A 24,074-nucleotide genomic window follows, 5' to 3' on the forward strand; every position below is an offset into this window, starting at 1 on the left:
TAACCTTTTAACCTTGATTACCTCTTCAAAGGCCAAATCTCCAACACAGTTACATACTGAGGTACTGGAAGCTTCAAGACATGAATTGTGGGGGGACACAATTCAGCTCACATCGGGGCCTCCTTGGGAGACACTAGCATACGGTGATTGCAGGTTCTGATCCTTGGCCTTTGGTTTCTATGGATCAGGAAGGCCTAGGAGCATTTGAATCATCTTCAGAACAATGCCAAGTGTCTTATGGTCCTATTTTTCACTTGCAGTGACAGAGGTATTACCTTACATAGTCTGTGTGCGTCTTAGATTATTGGAAACTTCCTTTGTACTGATTCAAAGTTGATGTTGCCTTAGCTCACCTGCCCTGCTACTAGGTGCCTGAGGCTGTTGGTCTTTGGTCTCTTTAGCACTTTAGGGTATGACCGTGTCCTAGAATAGGTTCCCTTTTTTACTGTTAGGTGTGGTTAAGAGTACGGGCTCTGTTGGATTTGAAGCCTGATTTCACTATTTATTACTTGTGTGTCTTTCAGTAAATTCCTTGACCTCATTGTGCCTTATTATCCAAATCCATACAGAATAGGGATAGTAAATAAGGTAGGGAAAAGTTAGCACAGTGCTGGACACTTATTACATGTTTAATTAAGGTTTTATCATTTTTGTCATTATCATCATTGCCATCACCATCATTTCCTTTTAACATGACACTGAGAAAGGCCTGCACTGCCACTCACATGATGACCTGTGCAGGAAGAGGAGGACTAGCATTTTCCCTATTCTTACTGAACAGTTCTTGTTTACCGTGCTTTTCCTGGTCATCTTCCCATAACTTGTCTTTCCCATCTAGAAGCCCAAAACCCCTTTACCTTTGATTATCCTAAGATAGTATGTAAGGCCAAGTTCTAACCACTCCTTTGAGTTACTCATCACTGGGGGCTCCCACATGTATTTATGTTGAACATGTTAATAAACTTCTGTTTGTTTTTCTCTGTAACAATTATAAGGTATTATTGGAGTATTACACTAAAACATTATTAAACAAATATGTGATAATAGCAAGAATAAACCAGTGTTGGCAAAAAGAGCCAAACACTGTAAAATATTTTGAAGGGATTTATTCTGAGCCAAATATGAGTGAGGGCCCCTGACACAGCCCTCAGGAGATCCTGAGAACATGTGCCCAAGGTGTTCAGGATACAGTTTGGTTTTATACATTTTAGGGAGACATAAGACATCAGTCAATACATGTAAGATGTACACTGGTTTGGTCCAGAAAGGTGTGACAGCTGGAAGCGGGGGCTTCCGGGTCATAGGTAGATTCAAAGATTTTCTGATTGGCATTTGGTTGAAAGAGTTTAATTATTGTCTAAAGACCTAGAATCAACAGAAAGGAATGTTTGGGTTAAGGTAAGGGGTTGTGGAGACCAATGTTCTCATTATACAGAAGTAGTCCCCAGGTAGAGGCTTCGGAAAGAATAGATTGTAAGTCAGTTGTCTCCTGGATCAGGAAAAAAATGAAGGACAAGGAAGGGGATTCTCTTCAGAATGTAGATTTTCCCCACAAGAGTCAGCTTTGGAGGACTATTTCAAGACATGGCAAATAAAACATATTTGGGGTTAAAATATTTTGATTTCCTTCTTTATCTGCCATGTGATATTATGCCAGAGTCAGGTCAGAAAGTAAGCCACATTATATAGGGTTAAATAAAACCCCTCGGATGAGATTTTACGGTTTGTAGGGCATGACTCCTCAGACCCCTTAGATAGGAATTTGGGGAAGAGAAGAAAAAGGTCAGAGTTGAGTTCTTCACCAGTCTCTTCTATGTTGGTAGGATTGGTATGCATCCACATAATTAAGGTAGCTTAATTTTTAGTATCTTATGTTTATTGATTATGTTAAACTAACTTACTTTGTCTAGTCCTTCTTTCTTTATATGTCATCAAGACCTATAGGACACTTACTTTTTTCCTCCCCCTTTTGTTACTGGCTGGGCTCGTTCTGCCTGTATGCAGCAAGCCAATCACTGTGGTGACAGTTTTTGCAAAAAAAGAAAAGATTTTATTCACAAGGCTGCAATGTGCAGGGCCAGGGAAAAAAATCTCAGATCCACCTCTCTGAAAATAGGGCGTGGAGGTATGTATGTGACAGAAAGTGGGGTAGTCTAAAGTATAGGGAAAGATGATTGGTGAGTCGGAAAGGTGAGGTAATTAGGGCTTCTGCACAAGGGTAATTGAGCTATATGGTTCTTCATAGGATATATGTGCAGAAAATGGTGGCACTAGCATAATGTGATAATGGAGTTTTTGGCTCTCTGATATCAAAAAGGTCCCTCTTCAGGCAGCTATTGCAGGCCCAACCTGTGCAACCAACTTGTGAAGTTGAAGGTCTCAACTGGCTTGAACTAGACAAAAGCTGCCCCCTAGTTTCTGAAAAATAACTATAAGCACCGTTACTACCGTGACCCATAGTCAGAGATGTTACCCATAAGGTAACTAGTGGGAGTTTAGTTATGTATTGTTCGGTCATGTGACTTGCCAGTGGCGGTTTTAAGATCAACTAGAAGTAAGTAATTAAAAGCTAGCCAGCTAGTTTGGAAGGCTTAATCATGTTTCACTTGCTCACTATTATGGTTTAATAAGATATTCATTTTGTCTGTGTAAATATATTTTCTAGTTTGACTTCAAAAAAACCCAAGTGAGACTCTAGCAACTTTGAAACATTTTAATAAAAATAAAGACTATAAAGAGGTTAGGCCCCATCAATCCTATGTACCACATTATATTTGAAAAGAGACTTACCAGAAATGGAGGACATTCCACTAATGAGTATTTCCTAAGGGTGAGGGTGGTAAATAATTTCAATTATGCGAAAAAATTGCTATATTTTAAGAAATGTTTGCTGTGTTTCTGGGGGTAAATGCCCAGCTTCCTCTGGAGAGCTTGGAGACGGGGGTCTGAGTCTTCACCAGCTGTAAAGTTGTCTTGAGAACAGTCCTTGAAGGATTGCTGCTATACACATTTTTGGTATTAAAAACACTAGTATTTGGCATATGAACTACACTAGCAAAAAGTGAAACAAAAGAAAAAATTCACGAGATACCTGTCACTGGAGCAAATCACTACATGATTCATATTTGTATTCTATAACAAAAGAAGACACACGATGTTTACTGAGACCCTGTGATATGTCAGCCTTTGCACTAGGTACACTACATACACTATACAGCCCTGTGATAAGGTGGTATTATCTGTATTTTTAGAAAATGAAGAAATTGAGTCTTGGGAAAGATAAGAAACTACCCTAGCCTAGCTGCATATCGATATGTGCAAACAGCTTCATTTTGTAAAATGTGTGTTTTATTTTTGTTTGCAAGCTGGATTTATTTGGTTGTATTTTTAATCACAAAGACTGAAATTTGTGGTACTAGTCTTTTGAGGGTCATTACTCACTTTGAGAAGTTGCTACAGTAGCTGAACTTTTACACTGTTAAATGGAAACCACTATGCCTGTTGTAGGGGAGGGGGAAAAATCTTTTTTCCTCTGTCTATCTTAGATTTTTCAGCAGGGCCTCCATATAGGGGACAACCAAGAGATTAGCAAGAGAAAACAAACATAAATTTATTTCCATGTTCATCACAGATAACACATGGGTGCACCCAGTGGTGACTAACCCAAAGGAGTGATTAGAACTTGGCCTTATATACGATCTTAGGATAATCAAAGGAAAAGGGGTTTGGGGCTTCTGGATGGGAAAGACAAGTTACAGAAAGATGACCAGGAAAAGTACTGTAAACAAGGATTGTTGAGTAAGGTTTGTTGTGCAGATTGAAGTCAGTACCTTCTCCATTGATAAGAGTTAGGAGTCCTCCCTTCCTGGTCCAGGAGAGGAAGAGAACTTCATTTACAAAAAGAAATTATGAAAATATTCTTTATAAATGTAAATTTTCTTTGCAAAAGGATAACGGTACCCTGTGTTTACAGCTACTGCTGCATCTGCTGCTTCTCAATGGCTTTTAGGTCAAAATGATCCATGTGCTAAGGAGGCATGTTTTGGGGTGGCTATTCTGGTACCCTCCCTGCCTTGCTTTTTTATAGTAGTTATGCAATAGAGGCAAATCCCTTCCTCCTTCCTGGACTCATTAAGCTGAACTGAGAGGCTGATGGATACTTAAAATTTTAACATGTTTTCTTAACTATTTTTATATATTCCTTGTCTTTAAATATTCAGTAAAATCAATAAATTCTCTCTTCACCAAAATACTATTTTCATTATTCAGTGGTTGACCACAAAGCTCCTGAGGACATGCCCAAGCTCAGAGGAGCCGACTAGAATTTGGTCTGGAAGAGAATCTTTGTCGTGCCAATGGCTCAGAAGATTGTAGATGGTCACAGTTGAAAGAGATCTCAAAGGTGATCCTCTTAAGTGACAGAAAAAGAGCCACCTCATTTGCTCCCAGCCCCGCATAGCACTCCCTTGGGGTTTGTGATAAATGCAGTTCTCTCTCTTGAGAGTGTGTGAGCAGCCCTAAATGCTGGCTACCTGGAGAGCAACTCTGGCCTTTTTCCATATTGCTCTGCTTCCTAATGCTCCACTCAGCTGGCTCAGCTCTGATTATTTCTGGATTCTAAGGAGGGGAACTGCAGGAGACCGGCCTGGATCTCCCTGGGCTGTAGGGGAAAACAGCCTTGGGTTAATCCACGTACCAGGCATGGGAAAAAGTGCAAGGAGGTGGGAAGAGGGAGAAGGGGTATCTGCCTGGAGCTTACAAGTAGCCATGTTGTTCACTCTATTTATGGTGAGAGAAACTTTTTATAAAAACAAATATATGGGCCTGGCACGGTGGCTCACACCTGTAATCCCAGCACTTTGGGAGGCCGAGACAGGCGGATCATGAGGTCAGGAGATCGAGACCATCCTGGGTAACATGGTGAAACCCCGTCTCTACTAAAAATACAAAAAATTAGCCGGGCGTGGTGGCGGGCGCCTGTAGTCCCAGCTACTCAAGAGGCTGAGGCAGGAGAATGGCGTGGACCCGGAGGCGGGGCCTGCAGTGAGCCGAGATTGCGCCACTGCACTCCAGCCTGGGCGACAGAGCGAGACTCTGTCTCAACAGAAAAACAAAACAACAAAAACAAATGTGTTTGCTAACAAATTTTAATTCAATATATGCATTTTAATCAAGTATATAAATATATGGAGGACATAGGGAATAATAAATAGTAAATAATATGTAGTAAAAATAGTAAATATAACAAACCTTTTCCAGTGGTGATTAATCCTTAACTCATTTTAACTCACCTTTTGAAAAAAATAATTTCAACTTTTATTTTGGATTTAGCATGTACATGTGTAGGTTCGTTACATGGGTATATTGCATGATGCTGAGGTTTGGGATACGGATGATCCCATCACCCAGGTGACGAGCAATGGAGTTTTTTAGCCCATGCCCCCAGTCCCCTTCTAGTTGTCCCCAATGTTTGTGTTTCCTGTCTTTATGCCTAGGGATACTCAATGCTTAACTCACTTATAAGTGAGAAGAACACGTGTTATTTGTTTTTCTGTTCCTGCGTTAATTCGTTTTGGATAATGGCCTCCAGCTGCATCCATATTGCTGCAAAGGACAAGATTTTCTTCTTTTTTATGGCTATTAATACATAGTATTCCATGGTATATATGTACCACATTTATTTTAATTTATTTTTTTATTTTTTTAAAAAAGTACAAACGAAAAGATGTATATCAAACATATTAGGAAGGTTGCACATGGGAAGATGGGGAATAGAAATGGGGGGTGGGAATTAAAGAAAATAAATGAGAGAGGGACTTTGTATGGATCAATGATAATAACTCAATCCTCTATTTGACAAAGAAGAAGGAGAAGGAAGAGGAAGAAAAAGAAAGTGGGATAGAGGATCAGAAAGGGAGGAAAATAGAAAAAATTAGAGTATGACTCCAGGTTAGACCTGTTTTGTTGTCGCTTGGTTGGTTGGTTGGTTTGTCTGTTGTATTTCTCATATGTTTCGTTTTTAAAATCCAGTCTACCACTGGTGGGCACCTAGTTAATTCGCCTTTAAAATGGTGTCCATTCCCCTAAGCTTTGTAGTATATAGTGGATTCTGATTCAACAATTTTAGAAAACACCTGATTTAGTGAGTTGGTCTCCAAACGATAAATGTCTGTAAAAGAGAATTTCATCTATCTTATTATTTTTAATGATCATGTTTGAAATGAAACATATCAAGTTAGATTTATTAGTTAGATGCCATTTAATTTGAGATTATTTTAACTTTAGGATTTTTGCTCTCCATTCAATTGTTGGGAGTGTTTTAAAAACACTGGATTTTCAGAAAGTTTAAGGTGTTACACCTCCCTATAGTAACAAATATTCTTTGCAGTTTTAAAGCTCAAGTGTCCATGCCTGTTGGAGTTTGTGTTAGGCTACAAAAGACGAGTTTATAACCTAGATTCTGAAAGGACACTGTAGCAACATTAGGTTGCTAAGCAAGTCTCTTGGCTAATTAAACAACGTGGTTTGAATTATTCTGACTGCCCGTGCTGCTCAGTCATAATGGAGCAATTAAAATATGACACTCACTTTTAGGTTTGTCCAGACTTAAGTTAGAAATAAATGGAAGTAGAGACCTACTATTTTTAATAATTAAAAAAAGAAAATAAGAAACAAAAATATAGTTGTGTGAAAAATGTTGAAAGCAACTCAACAACCTAATGTTCAATAAAATGGAATACTTAACCAACTATGATATACTATATGAAGTATTATGCAGTCATACCAATTGAGGGTTTGTACACAATATAACAAATATTATATTTCACTCGGATTGTAAATCATAGCTCTCTCTTTTATACAAATCATCAGAAATAGGCACAGTTTAACATATTCCTTTCATAAGCATTTTCATCCTGTTATTGCTTTCCAAAATAAAATTGAGACAGATTATAATTAATTTAGCCACTTGGGTGTATTAGAAAATGGGAGCTAGACCCTCTACTGAGGGTTGTAAAGTGTAGTCATGGACCAGGACCCAGACTATTCAAATAATTTATTTTTCTAGTCAGAGTTACTCCAATGATTAAAAACAATGACAGGGGATGGGGGCAGGGACTAAATGAATAAGTGTGCTTGAATAGCCAAAGAGCAATTTCAAGCCTGACAACTGCATCCTGTTACATATTTCAATTATGCAATATTGAAGCCCCTATAAGAATCCATTTTTCATTTCCTACTGATTTTTATTCTCTCTATGTTATTTTTTCCACCTACTTTTCAGAAACCTGCTTCTCGAATGGAAAATTATATTTCTGCAGACACTTAGCCATGAGGTACTTGATTTTAATTTAATTCCACTAATAATATTTGGAAGGAAAATAAAATCTCTATAAATGACAAGTCAACTAGTATTTTTGGTTTAGATCATTGTATCTTTATTTTATCCAATCTTAATTTTTTTCCTTTGGCCATCCCATCTCTTGTTTTAATTTTTACTTCAACACTTAATTACTATTGTTAATTCTGAGACATATTTTACTTCCTAGTCCTTGAAACTTCAATAATGTGAAAACACTTAAAAATATCCAGAACAATTAATTGTTTGTTAAAGGAGCACTGTGTCAGAATGTTTTATGTGGACAGTAAAACTCTCCAAGCTGCCTCCCTGGAATTCAGAAACTTTAGCATCAGGAAGACCCAGAGTGTGCTTTTCTGCATTTAGCTCAATGCACCCTTTTCTCTTGTCTTTTTATTCAGCTGGAATGCTTGCTGATTCCTCTGCACACTTCTAAGGCTGAGAACCTGAGGAACCCAGCTGGAAAATGCCGTCTGAACGCTGCCTCAGGTATGCCCTGCAGGATATGTCCTCGCGTGCTTTAGTGAGCCCTGAAATAGGTACATTGCACGTTCCAGGATCAAGCACAAAGCAGGGGCTTAATGCATATTTGAAGGAATCATCAAACTAGTCAGAGTTTTTGTGAATTTACTGTGGTGGCACAAGGACTAACTGCTGTGACCTAGTTATTTGTCAAACCTAAATATGTTTCCTGATTCTTTGAATGATACTATTTTTTCATCTTTTTTTCTTATTTAGGATGCTAACTTCCCTCAAACATAAGGTATGCTACTATAAAGGTATATGACATAAAAAAAGAATCAAAAATCTATACATACGTGTGTGTGTGTATATATATATACATATGTGTGTGTATATTATATATATAGATGTGTATATATAGAGAGAGATGTGTGTGTGTGTATATATATATATATATACATAGAGAGAGAGAGAAAGAGAGAGAATGAGAGAGAGAGAGGGAGAGCCCCTTCTAAGGCAATCACTTTGGGGAGTACAATGCTTATTCTCAAAATGCTCACAACATTTCCTTTTAATAATTCATTTATTTAATAGATATTAATTAAGCCAAACACTCTGCTTGGTGCTGAGGACCCAGCTATGAATAAAACAGATAAGGTTCCTTCCCTCTTAAAATGTATATTCTATGGCAAAAACAGACATTAAACAAATAAGCACACCAGTAACGACGCAAAAATAATGGTGAAAGTGCTCTGAAGGAAAAGTACAGGATAGACAGAGCAAGAAAATGCCTTCCTGAGAAAGGCTGTATACCTGAGATTTGAAGGGGGTCATGCCCTGAGGCAGGAAGGAGCTTGGCACATTCCAGAAACTGAGGGGCAGCCAATGAGAAAATGCATGGCATTCATTTGAATAGTCTCACTGGAGGTAAATCTGCATCATCCTCTCAGGGAACAGTCAAAATATCTTCAGAGCAAAGAATAAGAGAGATGATAAACCTGGGGAATACATTTTTCTTAAGAATTGGGTGTCTGTTAAGTAATGAGACCAGCTTCTTTCTGTGACTCTGAAGCTATTAGAGGTGATTTGTTCCAGAAATGTGTTGAGAACTGGTGACATTGCTGTAGCAGGTGTAACGCCTCTGCACTCCCTATGTGAGTCTGTTGCTCTCAATCAGTGATTCTCAATGGTGGATGATTTTGCCACCAGGGTACGTTGTGTAATATCTGACAGTGTTTTTGGATGTCACTGGGATTGTGGATACGTTTGGCATCTACTGGGTAGAGGCCAGGAATTATTTTAAACATCTTGCAATGCATAGGGCAGCCCCCTACAGCAAAAAACAAAACAAAACAAAAACAACAACAAAAAAACCTATCCCAAAATGTCAATAATACCGAGGCTGAGAAACCCTGTTCTAGACCTGGCATCCAACCAATACAGCACATGGAGACCATGGTGTCTGTCTGTCACCACCTCAGCCAAGTTATTTATTTCTGGCTACCAGGATCAGTGTGCATACTTAAAATAATTTTTTACTTTTAAGTCTGCCATCCCGTTCTTATTAATCAACTCCCACCCCACGGTCATCTGTCTTCCACAGTGCAATAATCTCTATGATGTTCTCTCCTTCTCTGCTTCAACCCAGAGTCCTCCCTTCCCCACCTCTCAGACTCTCCCACTGTGCCATGTGGAAGTGTCACAACACAACCACATGCTCTGCTGTATCATCACCTTGTCCTGAAAAGCTCTGTTTGCCTCCGACTTCACTGAGACCCATCCTCCTCTGAGGACCATTTCCCTTGTAGCCCTCTCAAAGTAGTGGCATTATTATTTCCTCACATCCCATGTATTTCAAGGATGGGTAGAGAGATTGTCATCCTCCTAGGGCATGGTTTGGCTTCTAGACCATTACTCCATAAATTGATTGTTTGAGAAAGCCGCAGCCACAAAAACAACAAAGACATGCTCTTCTGAAGATGGTGCCCTTTATCTCTCTCCTCTTTCTAACTGTAGTCGGGGTCGTTGTTTATTCACTGAGCATTTCGGCACTTGGCTTGCAGTCTTCCTCCTCATCACAAACCCCTTACTACACCCCCAGGGCCCTCACGTCAGCATGGAGGATATGTCTGCTTCATGGTCCTTGGACCCTAAATCTGCTTATCTCCAAAGACCTTCTCCCTGCACTCAGCCACCCAGTTTCATGGCCACACCTCAGACCTTGTCATCCTCAGTAATTGCTCTGTTTCTGAAATCTCGCTATCAGCCATTTTACTCTTACCACAGCCTCCTCTCCTTTTTCAAAGTATGGTTGAACTTTGACCTCATTGTAATGTCTCATTTTCTGGCCCTGCTACATTCTACCAACCCATCCAGTCTTTCCTTTCCTCATTTTCCTTCTTAAGCAGTTTAGATTCTATCACTGTTGCTAAACCCTTAAGTTCTCTTATTTCCTGTATTTTTGATGCATTTGCTTGAGAAAGCCCCAATCCAGATGAACCGAGCTATTCATATTTCCATGCCTACATTGTCTAGTGGAGACCAGTTCCACAAAAGTCTTTAGATTCAACAAGCCAAAAAGTGCCCAGAGTTTTAGTATGTGATTCTGGTCCACTGATTCCCTGCCACTCAAGAGGCAATACTTTCCCACAACTAGGCCCAAACCTGCCTCTGTGCTTCAAACTGATCTTTCATGTCTTCTCAGCAACCTTTGAGTGTTACTTGTTTCTCAGCCATGTTCTTGATATACAGCTGTGTTGTCACCTTCCCTATGCAGATGAGTCGCAGATTTACATCTCTAGCAAAGACTCCTTTCTGAGTTCCAGATCCATGAATCAAACTACATATTTGACATCTGTGCTTTGATGTCTTAAAGACAACTTAAACTTAACATGTCCCAAACCAAATTCATCACCATTCTCTTCTACAATTCTGATCCTCTTTCATCTGTTTCCTATTCTGGAAATATCAAGTTGTATAAGCCAGAAATGTAGGCGTCCTCTGGAAATCTTCCTCCCACTCACCTCCATATATAATCTAACACCAAGACCTGTAGATTTGCCCTCTAAATAGGTTTTAATCCCATTCATCTTTCTGAAACTTCATCCGAATGCTCCTTGGGCTCCAAGGCCCAACTCCATCACTCACCTGAACCACAACCACACTCCAGGTCTTGGTACAACAGCTTGAGTGACCTTTTCTGTGACTTCCCATTGCCCTTAGGATAACCTGGCCCAGAATTCCTGCACAAGTGGGCTCAGGCCTCTGCTGCTCGGGCCTTACCTGCACCATGTTCTCCTTTGTCCCTAGCTGTTAACTTTCTGTAGACACTCTATGAGGGCCATGCTCCCTCCTGCCACAGGATCATAGCATTTGCTGTTCTCCTGCCTGGAAAACCTTCTCTTTCATTTTTAACAGATTGACTTGTTCTCATCCTTCAGCCAGCAGCTCAAGTATTATTTCTTTAGGGAGGCCAGATTATTTGATTAATGTGTAACTGCCCCACTACACTGAATGTTCCATGAGGGCTGCTACCACATATGGTTTGCTCACCATTTTATCCCCGGTATGCAGCACAACACCTGGCACAGGCTTAATAAATATTTGTTGGGTAAATGAATGAGGGAAGGAAGGAAACAAAACTATTCATTTATAATTAAGTTCCTTTCTACAGAGTTTTCATTATTTAATAATTGTCTAGGCATACTGTATCTTCTTTGCTTATTACTATGACCATTGCTATTAATTGATCAAGTTCATTTTAAAGTGTTTATAAATTATAAAGTGTTCTATAGAAATGAAATTATTTTTTTATAGGGTCTTTTAATATCTTGCCACCTTAAATATAATTTTTAAAATATTAATGTCTTTAATTTTCATGAAAAGATTTTGACTACGTAATTTAAGTGATTTAAGACACTCACTTGATAGTTTACCAATAGACTGAATTGAGATAATTATGCATAATTATTACTGTCAGATTTTTTTTGTCTAGCCTTTTTCTTTCTTGTGTAAAGTAGCCTAGTTAAGAAATGAGAATCTTTATGCCACTTGGTTGTTTTTAATATGTAAGTATGTAACACCTTATTGGTAGTCTTACTTAAAAACTACTGCATAATTTTTATATATCCAGGTTGTAGGTAAACACTGACATAGAAATTGACTTGAATTTTAAAATTTGAAATGCAGATGTTTAAAACCATATAGCTGTTTTTGGAACGTACAACTTTAAAACTGACTGAACTTAGTCAAAATTCTTTCCATGAACATCAAACCCTATAGGATTTCTGTGGCCAAAAATTTAACTCTGTGACCGCAGAGCAGCAATTTGCACTAAAGCAGTGATTCAGTCTGAGTAGGGAATACGATATAATGAACATCATTCTCTGCATTTGATTTATTAGTTTTTGTGATCAATTCCAGAATGAAAGTTAAAGGCTTAAAGTTATGAATAATCCTCTTTCCTGAGACCTCGTTTATTTATTTCCCCATTACTGGATACTGACATATGGCTGATCAAATGGTTGCTCCCTGGTATTACTAAAAAGCCATCTTACTGCTCAGAGAGTCTGGGGCTTTCCACTTTTGCATGAGGGCCTATGTGGGGCCCTGTGAAATACAGGGACAGCAGTTCGCACAGGCAGCCTGATGGGGGTTGCCTAAAGCCCTTATAGTGTTCAGGTGGAAAAAAATAGAGGGACATATATCCCTGGGAACTCGTAGAGTACCCAATAGAACCATAATGAGAAGCATATCTATAATTTAAAATTTCAGGTAGCTATATTAAAAAGGGTAAAAAAATTTTTTTTTCTGTTGTTGAGACAGAGTTTCACTCTTGTTGCCCAGGCTGGAGGGCAGTGGCGCGATCTCGGCTCACTGCAACCTCTGCCTCCTGGGTTCAAGTAATTCTCCTGCCTTAGCCTCTTGAGTAGCTGGGATACAGGCATGTGCCACCACACCTGGCTAATTTTTGTATTTTTAGTAGAGACAGGGTTTCACCATGTTGACCAGGCTGGTCTTGAACTCCTGACCTCAGATGATCCGCCCACTTTGGCCTCCCAAAGTGCTGGTGTTACAGGTGTGAGTCATCATGCCCAGCCCTCAAAAAGATAAAATTAATTTTAACAATATATTTTATTTAACCCAACATACCCTAAATATTATAATTTAAACATGTAATCAGTACAGAAATATTGAGCTATTTTGCTTTCTTTTGTTCATATTGTCTTTGACATTCATTGTGCATTTTACCTGTATGGTACATCTCAATTTGGACTGGCCATATTTCAAGTGCTCAGTGACCATGTGTGGTTAGTGTCTACTGTATAGGTGTATCCCTACAACAGAGGATTACTATTGTATTGATACAATATAATACAATAGGGTGTTACTATAGTATTAATATAGCATATACTCTTTTGTACTGATGCAGTTCTAGGGCATCCCTCAGAGAAAGAGGTTGCATTGGGGAAGCCAGGACACTCTCTGCACTCACCGATGAATTATGAGGTGGTAACATGGCTTCTGTGGGAGACCTTTTCCAGTTTTAGGATGACACTCAAATCTGCGTTTCCTTGAGAAATATGGTTCTTGCTTTCAGTCTTTTTTCCAGAAATTTAGAAGTTTTAGGATATACTTTTCCTTCCTTTTTCTTTATTTCCAAAAAAATTGGGGGACATTGCTCTAAGTTGAGAGGCTTAGTTTGCTAATTTGATATACGTTCTAGATGCGGAGGGAGCTGTTTGCAAGCATGTGTCTGCTCCCCATTTTAATTTAGACATAGTGCATTACAGTCTTCGATCTATCTCCTCCCTGGTTTATGACTATTGACTTGGTGAAGTGGGCCTGCTCCCTTCCAGCTATGTTCTGTGGCCACGTGTGCCTTAACATTTAGAGGATTGAGGTGTTTTACAAATTTACATCCAAGAGTTGAGTGGGAAGTTACTTTCAGAATATAATAATGATTTGTTGATTAAGAGGCCTTTATTTCTTGCCAAATGTTAGAATATTTGTTTCTGCTTTTAAGGATCCCTAACATATTGGTTCCAAAATATTTGGGATCTTGTGCCAACTGTTGTCTTAAATATTTGGCTTGTTGTTTTCTTGAAGCTTGAATTTTCAAGCCCAGCTGAATGATCCTGTGAAATTGTGCAGCATCACTATTGTTTAAAAGCTGAGCCTTTTATTCTTTGCCAAATTTCAGTTTACAGCTGCTCTTTTTCTGGCAAGATTTATTCATTCTCAAGAGACATATAAAATGCAAATAACGACTCAGTCTTAATAATAAGGACAGGAATTGTGGCACTACATTTGGAAAATGAGTAAGGAAACTTTTTAAGGCAATTATCTTAATATATTCTTTGTTTCCACTACAAATGAAATTTTGATATACATTTATTTAACATTTAAGGTGATATAAAAGGGGAGAAAATAAGTTATGAAAATTTCAAATATATTTTCTAAGGTTACAATGATTAGAATCTATTTTCTATCCCAAAACTTTCAGTCACAGTATGAAGATAAATGTTTTTGAAGCAAAATTTCAAATATTTCTTACTGCTATATCATGTTCTGTTCATGTATATTATTCTAAAAGGCTGATTTTGAGATTCATTATATATAATATAAAGTTAATAGGGACTTACATGATTTTTTTCTCCTTAAGCATAGGTTTTTGAGATCTTTATGATTGTCTTTTTTTTTTTTTTTAGACAGAGTCTTGCTCTGCTGTTGCCCAGGCTGGAGTGCAGTGGCATGATCTCAGCTTCCTGCAACCTCCACCTACTGGGTTCAAGCAATTCTGCCTCAGCCTCCTGAGTAGCTGGGATTAAGGTGTGTGCCACCATGCGTGGCTAATTTTTGTATTTTTAGTAGAGATGGGGTTTCACCATATTGGCCAGGCTGGTCTCGAACTCCTGACCTCAAGTGATCCACCTGCCTCAGCCTGCCAAAATGCTGGGATTACAGGCGTGAGCCACCGTACCTGACCTCTTTTTTTTTTCTTCTTTAGGCAGGAGGAGGAGTTACATTATTATATTCTTCGTGATAGGTTCTCAAAATACCAGATGTCAGACCTTCAGTTTTTCTACCTGTAAAATAGAGATAATAATAGTACCTGCCTCATGGTGTTGTTGTGCAGATTACATGAACTAGTCATTGTAAATCACTAAGAATAGTTCATGGGACATGGTAAGCACTATGTGTTTCTCAAATATATTATAAAGTCATCCTTTTAGGAAAGATTTTTCAAAGACTATCCTAAAGCTTTACTTGGCTGATCCAATGTTTCTATTACTATTCCATTTCTTGATTTGAGATGCTAATTAATTGAGTGATGCTAATCAATCTCCATTCTAGACTTTGCATAGAAACTTGCAAAAAATTATTTATGCTTCTGAATGCGGTTTTTAATTACTGATTTTAAAGTCTGCCTATAGCTTGAGCTACTAGATGAATATTCAATGACAGTAACCATTTCAAAACTCACTGCTACATTTCAACTGAAAATAATCCTCCCACCTTCCCACAGGAACTTCCTATATCATCACCGTCTGTCAAGTTTTTTCTTTCCATATTTCTGACATTTCTGATGCTTCCCAGTCAAAACTGTCCAATAAAGCTTAATGACTGCCTTCTGGCATTTCACAGGAAGTAGTTGGTTAATTTTAAGATGGTGATTTGTACCTAACTGTAATTTACCAGCCAACTGGCACTACAGGCTGAGCAGAGCCCTGCCAAATAAACCCACCATGCAAACTAGGCTGGTGGCAACTCTGGCTCCCCTGAGAAACTCTTTCACATTCAGAGGGAGGGGTTGGATACAGGAATTACCAACATGGGAGAGACAATGCTTAATCATCCCAACGGTATTTTTACTCAGCTTTGAGATGGATCTGCTGGCCAGAACCAGGGCTTGGTGGCTCCTGCTTTCACTCTGGGAGTAACCTATTCCTGGCAGATCACTTGTCTTAGTCCAATACCAGTTCTGAGATTTTAGAGCACTGTGTAGATTCCCATTGACATAAACTGGAAATGTCCATAGCTGTCTATAAAGTGAAAGTTTGCATTTTGTGTTTGTGACATTACTTGTGTATTATTGTAGAATGATCTAGAGCTTCACCTAGGACTTTTGAAAGGACACAAGGATAAATGTTTTAGGTTGGGGTAGAGAGTGAAGGGGTAAGTTTCACAATGTGTAAGGTTAGCAATCTCACAAAGTAGAAACAAAAAGAAAATTATATAGTCATTCATAAATCCAGTATAATGATCACACATAGAAACTAAACGCTGATAATAGATAAATTTTACTTTCAGCTTTAAATTTGTTTTCATTTACAATACATTCCTTTTGATATTCTTATGGTGCACAATTTCCCAAGTTTAATAATAAGCTTCTCTGGTTTAATTGCCTTTTACATGGAATGGTCACTTGCAGCCCTTTTTGTCCTAACATTGGCTCAGTTTTCTTGTATGTGTTAACAGAGTCTTGTGTCCTGTGGGAGACATGTAACGTACAAAGGTGGGGAAGGAATCAGGGAATTAGAGAGAGAGGACAGAGTGGGAAGGGTCACACACACATATACACATGCCCAGATGCACATCCAGAGGAAGTTTTGCACTCAGAGATGTTCACACACTGAAGGGACGGGGCCCAGAAACAGAGGCTTGCACGTCCAGACACCTGGGTCAGTATGCAGCCACAGATGAACACAACAAACACAAATGCAGACAGAGAGGCACCAGTAAAAGAGAGAAAGACCCTGCAAGGAGGGGAGCAGAGAGAATAAGAAAAAGGGAGAACAAGAGAATGGTGGAGAGAAAGAAAATGAGGGAACAGATGGTCACACTCATAGAGTGCACTGGAACCCGTGTTGCCTCAGTTGATGTTCAAGGAATGAGGGAGCAGCAGGCCCACAGGGCTGGTAAAAGGAAAAACGTTGACTCGATTGCTCTCCTTTGTAGTATTCAAGAAATGCTGACAGGCCAGAGGCTCTGCCACTCCGAATCTCACAATGACAGTGTCCTGGCAGCGCTGAATCAGCAGAGGAGTGATGGCATCCTCTGCGACATCACCCTGATTGCTGAGGAACAGAAATTCCATGCTCACAAGGCAGTCCTAGCAGCATGCAGTGACTATTTCCGGGTAAGTCAGCATTGTTTGTTTCTCTTAAAATATTGATAAAGAGAGGATGACAATGTTTCCCAAGCTGTCACTAAACCAGGAGCCAATTAGGTGGTACCCCCAGAGCTGAATGGTGGGGGCCGTTGTTGTTTCCTGAGTAGAATGCATCCTGGTGCCCCATTGGGTCCTCTCTGGGCAGGGCACCTGGATGTCCCTCCAATGTAGAACAGACCTCCCCTGGCATCTGAGCCAAGGAGTGCTTGGCACTTTACCACCATGAGACAATGTGGCACTGTAGTGCTCCATGTGCGGGTGCAAACTGGAGTGAGAGGATGCTTCTGGATTCAGGATCAAAGACCAAGCTATAAGACAATTTGTTAAAATTTAAAAGTCTTTAAGTATATGTAGTGTTTCTGATATATATATATCAGAAATATATATACCATATATCTATCTATCTATCTATCTATCTATCTATCTATCTATCTATATTTTTTTTTTGTAGACAAAGTCTTGCTCTTTCACCCAGGCTGGAGTGCCAATGGCGCGATCTTGGCTCACTGCAACCTCCGCTTCCTAGGTTCAAGCGGTTCTCCTTCCTTAGCCTGCTGAGTAGCTGGGATTACAGGGACATGCCACCACACCTGGCTAATTTTTGTAGTTTTAGTAGAGACGGGGTCTCACCAAGTTGGCCAGGTTGGTCTCGAACTCCTGACCTCAAGTAATCTGCCCGCCTCGGCCTCCCAACATGCTGGGATTACAGACACACACCACAGCGCCTGGCCTATGTATACTCTTAGTGCTTTCTAATTATTTGCTCCAAGGACAGAGATTCATAGGCCTAATGGACCTTCATGGTCAGTACATGTGGCTAATGAAGACACATCTTGTTTACCAGAGCTTTGGGGTTGATTTCCAACAGCAAATTATATGTGGTAATAAGATTGCTGTTTTTCTTGAAGATGAAAGTATACAATATGGTGATAGCTGATTAAATGCCACTTATTAGCACTTCTTGTAATTCACATGGTGAGCAAAGGATTTTATATGCATATCTCACTTAATCCTCACAACAACCCATTGTGCACATATATATACATACTATTAAAATCACCATTTTGCATATATGGAAACAATAACAAAGACTAAGTAATTTGCACTAACTCAGAGGATAAGTAAGAAGTCACATAGCTCCTAAATGGCAGATCTGGAATTGAAATCTATATTTGACTCTTAACGAGTGTGATAGTCTGCTTCATATATGGACATAAAATAGCAAACCTGGACATTTATTAGCCAGAATGTTTTGAAATATTAATTTCTAAATATACATTATTTCAATGCCTATTTAATTTTCTTTTCAACTTTTTTCAGTTAACAAGTGACTAATACTTTTGAAACATAACGGTATGAATCTCCATATAAATGGGAATATAAATTAATTTAATTGTGTTGTGTTGTTTTTTTAATTTCCCCCAGTAAAGTCTAAATGTTACAGACACCAACTTAGGCCCATGAGCAATTTGTTGATTGGTTTGAATATTTCTAATAATACTGTTGCTTTTGTTATTTAAGAGACAATATCAACTGCACTTAATTGCCAACTAGCAGTCACAGAGAATTTTCAAAGATGCCAAATCATAGAAGACAGCCTTTTTTAAAAAGCCTATTAAATGTGATGAAATTGAGTAATGTAGAAGATAAAGAGGTAATTACTTGAAATGTCTGTTTCTGAAATAAAAAGTAGGGATTTAATTCTAAACTACAAAGATGATACAGAATATCTGTAAAGTGGCCTTTTAGTTCCATTAATATAATTATACATTTCACACACCCTCACTCACATTGTCAGGTATTCTTCTTTCAGAAAGGTCATATTATTCAGAGGGGCTTTTGAATCAGCAAAACACTTTAGATTGTATGCAGATTATGGAATAGGAATTTTGTCTTTTAATGGACCATAATATAGCCTTCTTGGTGTTAACTTCTCTCTACTTAGGTTTCAGTATTGAATTTTTTTTTTGAACTTTTATTTTAGGTTCAGGGGTACATGTGCAGGTTTGTTATATAAGTAAATTATGTTTCATGAGGTTTTGGTGTACAGATTATTTCATCACCCAGGTAATAAGCATAATACTCAATAGGTAGTTTTTCAATTTTCTCCCTTCCCCCAACCTCCACCATTAAGTAGGCCCCAGTGTCTGTTGTTCCCTTCTTTGCATCCATGTATTCTCAGTGTTTAGCTCTCACTTATAAGCGAGAATATGTGGTGTTTGGTTTTCTGTTCCCGTGTTAGCTAGCTTAGGATAATGGCCTCCAGCTCCATCCATGTTGCTGCAAAGGACATGATCTCATTCTTTTTTATGACTGTGTAGTATTCCACAGTATATACATACCACATTTTCTTTATCCTGTATACCACCGATGGTCATTTAAGTTGATTCCATGTCTTTGCTATTGTGAATAGCACTACAGTGAACATACACATGCAGGTGTCTTTATGGTAGAATGATTTGTAATACTTTAGGTCTATACCCAGTAATGGGATTGCTGGGTTAAATGGTAATACTGTTTTAAATTCTTTGAGAAATTGCCAAACTGCTTTCCACAATGACTGAACTAATTTGCATTGCCACCAGCAGTGTATCAGCATTCCCTCTTCTCCGCAACCTCTCCATCATCTGTTATTTTTTTACTTTTTAATCATAGTCATTCTGACTGGTGTGAGATAGTATCTCATTGTGGTTTCGAGTTGCATTTCTCTAATGATTAGTAATGAGCACTTTTTTATATGCTTGTTGGCTGCATGTATGTCTTTTTTTGAAATGTGTCTGTTCATGTCTTTTGCCCACTTTTTTTATGGGGTTGTTTATTTTTTGCTTGTTAATTTGTTTAACTTCTTTATAGATTCTGGACAGTAGACCTTTGTCAGATGCATAGTTTGCAAAATAATTTCCCATTTTGTGGGATGTGTTCGTTGATAGTTTCTGTTGCTGTCCATAAGCTCTTTAGTTTAATTAGGTCCCATTTGTCAATTTTTGGTTTTGTTGGAATTGCTTTTGGTGTCTTTGTCATGACATATTTGTCAGGGCCTATGTCCAGAGTAGTATTTCCTAGATTATCTTCCAGGGTTTTTATCATTTTAGGTTTTACATTTAAGTCTTTAATCCATCTTGAGTTGATTTTTGTACATGGTGAAAGAAAAGGGTCTAGTTTCAATGTTTGACATATGGCTAGCCAGTTATTTCAGCATCGTTTATTGAATATGGTCTTTTCCCATTGCTTGTTTTCGTTGACTTTGTCAAAGATCAGATGGTTTTAGGTGTGCAGCTTTATTTCTGGGCTCTCTATTCTGTTCCATTTGTCTATGTGCCTGTTTTTGTACCAGTATCATGCTGTTTTGGTTATTGTAGCCTTGTAGTATAGTTTGAACTTGGGTAATGTGTCTTCAAACTATACTACAAACAATACTACAGCTTTGTTCTTTTTGCTTAGGATTGCTTTGGCTATTTGGGCTCTTTTATGGTTCCATATGAATTTCAGAATAGGTTTTTTCTAATTCTGTGAAAAACATCATTGGTAGTTTGATAGGAATAACATTGAATGTGTACATTGCTTTAGGCACTATGGCCATTTTCGCGACACTGATTCTTCCTATCCATGAGCATGAAATATTTTTCCACTTGTTGGTATCATCGCTAATTTCAATGAGAAGTGTTTTGTAATTCTCTGTGTAGAGCTCTTTTACCTCTCCGGTTGGCTGTCTTCCTAGATATTTTATTCTTTTTGTGACTATTGTGAATGAAATTGCAATCTTGATTTGGATCTCAGCTTGGATGTTGTTGGTGTATAGAAATGCTACTGATATTCGTACATTGATTTTGTATCCTGAAACTTTGCTGAAGTTGTTTATCAGATTTAGGAGATATGGGGCAGAGACTATGTGGAGAGTTCTAAGTGTAGAATCACATCATCTGCAAACAGGGATAGTTTGATTCCTCTCCTCCTATTTGGATGCCTTTTATTTCTCTCTGTTTCCTGATCACTCTGGCTAGGACTTCCAGTACTATGTTGAATAGGAGTGCTGAGGGTAGGCATCCTTGTCATGTTCTAGTTCTCAAAGGGAATGCTTCGAGCTTTTACCTATTCAGTATGATGTTGGTGTGGGTTTGTCATAGATGGCTCTTGTTAGTTTGAGGTATAGTCATTCAATGCCTAGTTTGTTGAGGGCTTTTAACATGAAGGGAAGTTGATTTTTATCAAAAGCCTTTTCTAAATCTATTGAGATGATCATGTGGTTTTTGTTTTTAGTTTTCTTTATGTGATGAATCACATTTATTGATTTGCGTATAGTGAACCAACCTTATATTTCAAGTATAAAGCCTACTTGATTGTGGTGGATTAGCTTTTTGATGTGCTTCTGGATTTGGTTTGCTAGTATTTTGTTGTGGATTTTTACATCTATGTTCATCAAGGATATTGGCCTGAATTTTCTTTTTTTGTTGTGTCTCTGCCAGGTTTTGGTATCAGGATGATATTTGTCCCATAGAAAGACATACAGAGGAGTTTTTCTTCCTTTGTTTGTAAAAGTAGTTTTAGTAGGAATTGTACCAGCTCTTTTTTACATATCTGGTAGAAGTCAGCTGTAAATCCATTTGGTCCTGGGTATGTTCAGGTTAATAGGTATATTAGTCCGTTCTCATGCTGCTAATAAAGACATACCTGAGACTGGGTAATTTATAAAGCAAAGAGATTTAATTGACTCACAGTTCTGCAGGGCTGGGGAGGCCTCAAGAAACTTACAATCATGGCAGAAGGGGAAGCAAACATGTCATTCTTCACGTGGTGGCAGCAAGAAGTGCAGAGCAAAGTGGCGGGGCAGGGGGGCGGGGGGGGAAAGCCCCTCATAAAACCCTTAGATCTAATGAGAACTCACTCACTATCACAGGAACAGCATAGAGGTAACGGCCCCCATAATTCAATTACCTCCCACCAGGTCCCTCCCAGGACACATGATGATTATGAAAGCTACAGTTCAAAATGAGATTTGGGTGGGGATAAAGCCAAACCGTATCAGTAGGCTTTTTCTTACTGCTTCAAATTTGGAACTTCTTATTGGTCTGTACAGGGATTCAAATTTTTTCCTGGTTCAATTTGGGAGGTTGTATGTTTCCATGAATTTATCCATTCCTTCTAAATTATAGCTTGTGCACATAGAGGTTTGTGGTTGTCTTTGAGGGTTTTTTTGTGTTTCTGTGAAGTTGGAAGTAATATCCCCTTTTTCATTTCTGATTGCATTTATTTGGATTTTCTGTCTTTCTTTTATTAGTCTAGTTTGCTGTCTATCTTATTTATTCTTTTGAAGAATGAACTCCTAGTTTCATTGATCTTTTATATGATTTTTAGAATCTCAATTTCCTTCAGTTCAGCATTGATTTTGGTTATTTCTGTTTTTTTGTTAGCTTTGTGATTGGTTTGCTCTTGTTTCTCTAGTTTTTCTAGGTGTGATGTTAGATTGTTAAAGTGACATCTTTCTAACTTTTTGATATGGGCATTTAGTACTGTAAACTCCTCTCTTAACACTGCTTTAGCTTTGTCTCAGAGATGCTCATGTGTTGTATCTTTGTTCTCATTATTTTTAAATAATTTTTTGACTTCTACCTTAATTTCATTGTTTACCCCAAAATCCTTCAGGAGCAAGTTGTTTAATTTCCATGTGTTTGTGTAGTGTTGAGTGATTTTCTTAATATTGATTTATATTTTTATTGCACTTCGGTCTGAGAGTGTGATAAGTATGATGTCAGTTTTTTTAATTTGTTGAGGATTGTTTTATGGCTAATTGAGTCATCAATTTCAGAGTATGTGCCATGTGCATATGATAAAAATATATATTCTGTTGTTTTTGGATGAGGAGTTCTGTAGATATCTGTTAGGCCCATTCAGTCAAGTGTTGAGTTCAGGTCCTGAATATCTTGGTTAGTTCTCTGCCTCAATGATCTATCTAATAGTATCAGTGAGGTGTTGAAGTCTCCCAGTATTATTATGTGGTTATTTAAGTCTCTTTATAGGTCCCTAAGAATTCTGTTTATTAATCTGGGCGCTCCTGCGTTGGGTGAATATATGTTTAGGATAGTTATGTCTTTTTGTTGAATTGGCCCTTTACCATTAGGTAATGCCCTTCTTTGTCTTCTTTTATTGGTGTTGCCTTAAAGTATCTTTTATCTGAAATTAGAAGAGCAACCCTGCTTTTTTCCATTTTCTGTTTGCTTGGTAGATTTTTCTTTATCCCTTTACATTGAGCCTTTGGGGTCATTGCATGTGAGATGGGTCTCTTTTTTTTTTTTTTTTTGAGACGGAGTGTGGCTCTGTCACCCAGACTGGAGTGCAGTGGCGCGATCTCGGCTCACTGCAAGCTCCGCCTCCCGGGTCAGGCCATTCTCCTGCCTCAGCCTCTCCGAGTAGCTGGGACTACAGGCACCTGCCCCCACACCCAGCTAATTTTTTTGTATTTTTAGTAGAGACGGGGTTTCACAGTGGTCTCAATCTCCTGACCTCGTGATCCGCCCGCCTCGGCCTCCCAAAGTGCTGGGATTACAAGCGTGAGCCACCGTGCCCGGCCAGAGATGGGTCTCTTGAAGACAGCACATCATTGGGTCTTTCCTTTATCAAACTTGCCACTCTCTGCCTTTTAATTAGGGCATTTAGTTAATTTGCATTGGAGGTTAATATTGATGTGTGGTTCTCCTTGAAGAGGTCCTTTGCATCCCTTGTAAGTAGGATTCCTAGGTATTTTATTCTCTTTGAAGCAATTGTGAATGGGAGTTCACTCATGATTTGGCTCTGTTTGTCTGTTACTGGTGCATAAGAATGCTTGTGATTTTTGCACATTGATTTTGTATCCGGAGATGTTGCTGAAGTTGCTTACCAGCTTAAGGAGATTTTGGGCTGAGACAATGGGGTTTTCTAGATATACAATCATGTCATCTGCAAACAGGGACAATTTGACTTCCTCTTTTCCTAATTGAATACCCTTTATTTCCTTCTCCTGCCTGATTGCTCTGGCCAGAACTTCCAACACTATGTTGAATAGGAGCAGTGAGAGAGGGCATCCCTGTCTTGTGCCAGTTTTCAAAG

General features: G+C 38.6%; 1 protein-coding gene across 5 annotated transcripts in view; it reads left to right on the forward strand.

The window, feature by feature from the left end:
* The window catches only part of KLHL32 (kelch like family member 32), a 224,066-nt gene that overhangs the window by 35,415 nt on the left and 164,577 nt on the right, over positions 1-24,074 (forward strand). For 4 of the 5 annotated variants that reach the window (XM_058435416.1, XM_058435418.1, XM_032155565.2 and 1 more), the window contains exons 2-3: positions 7,759-7,846; positions 16,781-16,961. In XM_058435416.1, coding sequence (XP_058291399.1) covers positions 7,824-7,846; positions 16,781-16,961 — 204 coding nt within the window. In that variant the 5' untranslated portion in view covers positions 7,759-7,823. Of the gene's footprint in view, positions 1-7,282; positions 7,335-7,758; positions 7,847-16,780; positions 16,962-24,074 lie in introns of all 5 variants that reach the window. The other variant, XM_032155575.2, reaches the window with a different exon arrangement.

The sequence above is a fragment of the Hylobates moloch genome, unplaced genomic scaffold (genome assembly GCF_009828535.3).
Source record: "Hylobates moloch isolate HMO894 unplaced genomic scaffold, HMol_V3 SCAFFOLD_2, whole genome shotgun sequence".
In the NCBI taxonomy this organism is placed as follows: domain Eukaryota; kingdom Metazoa; phylum Chordata; class Mammalia; order Primates; family Hylobatidae; genus Hylobates; species Hylobates moloch.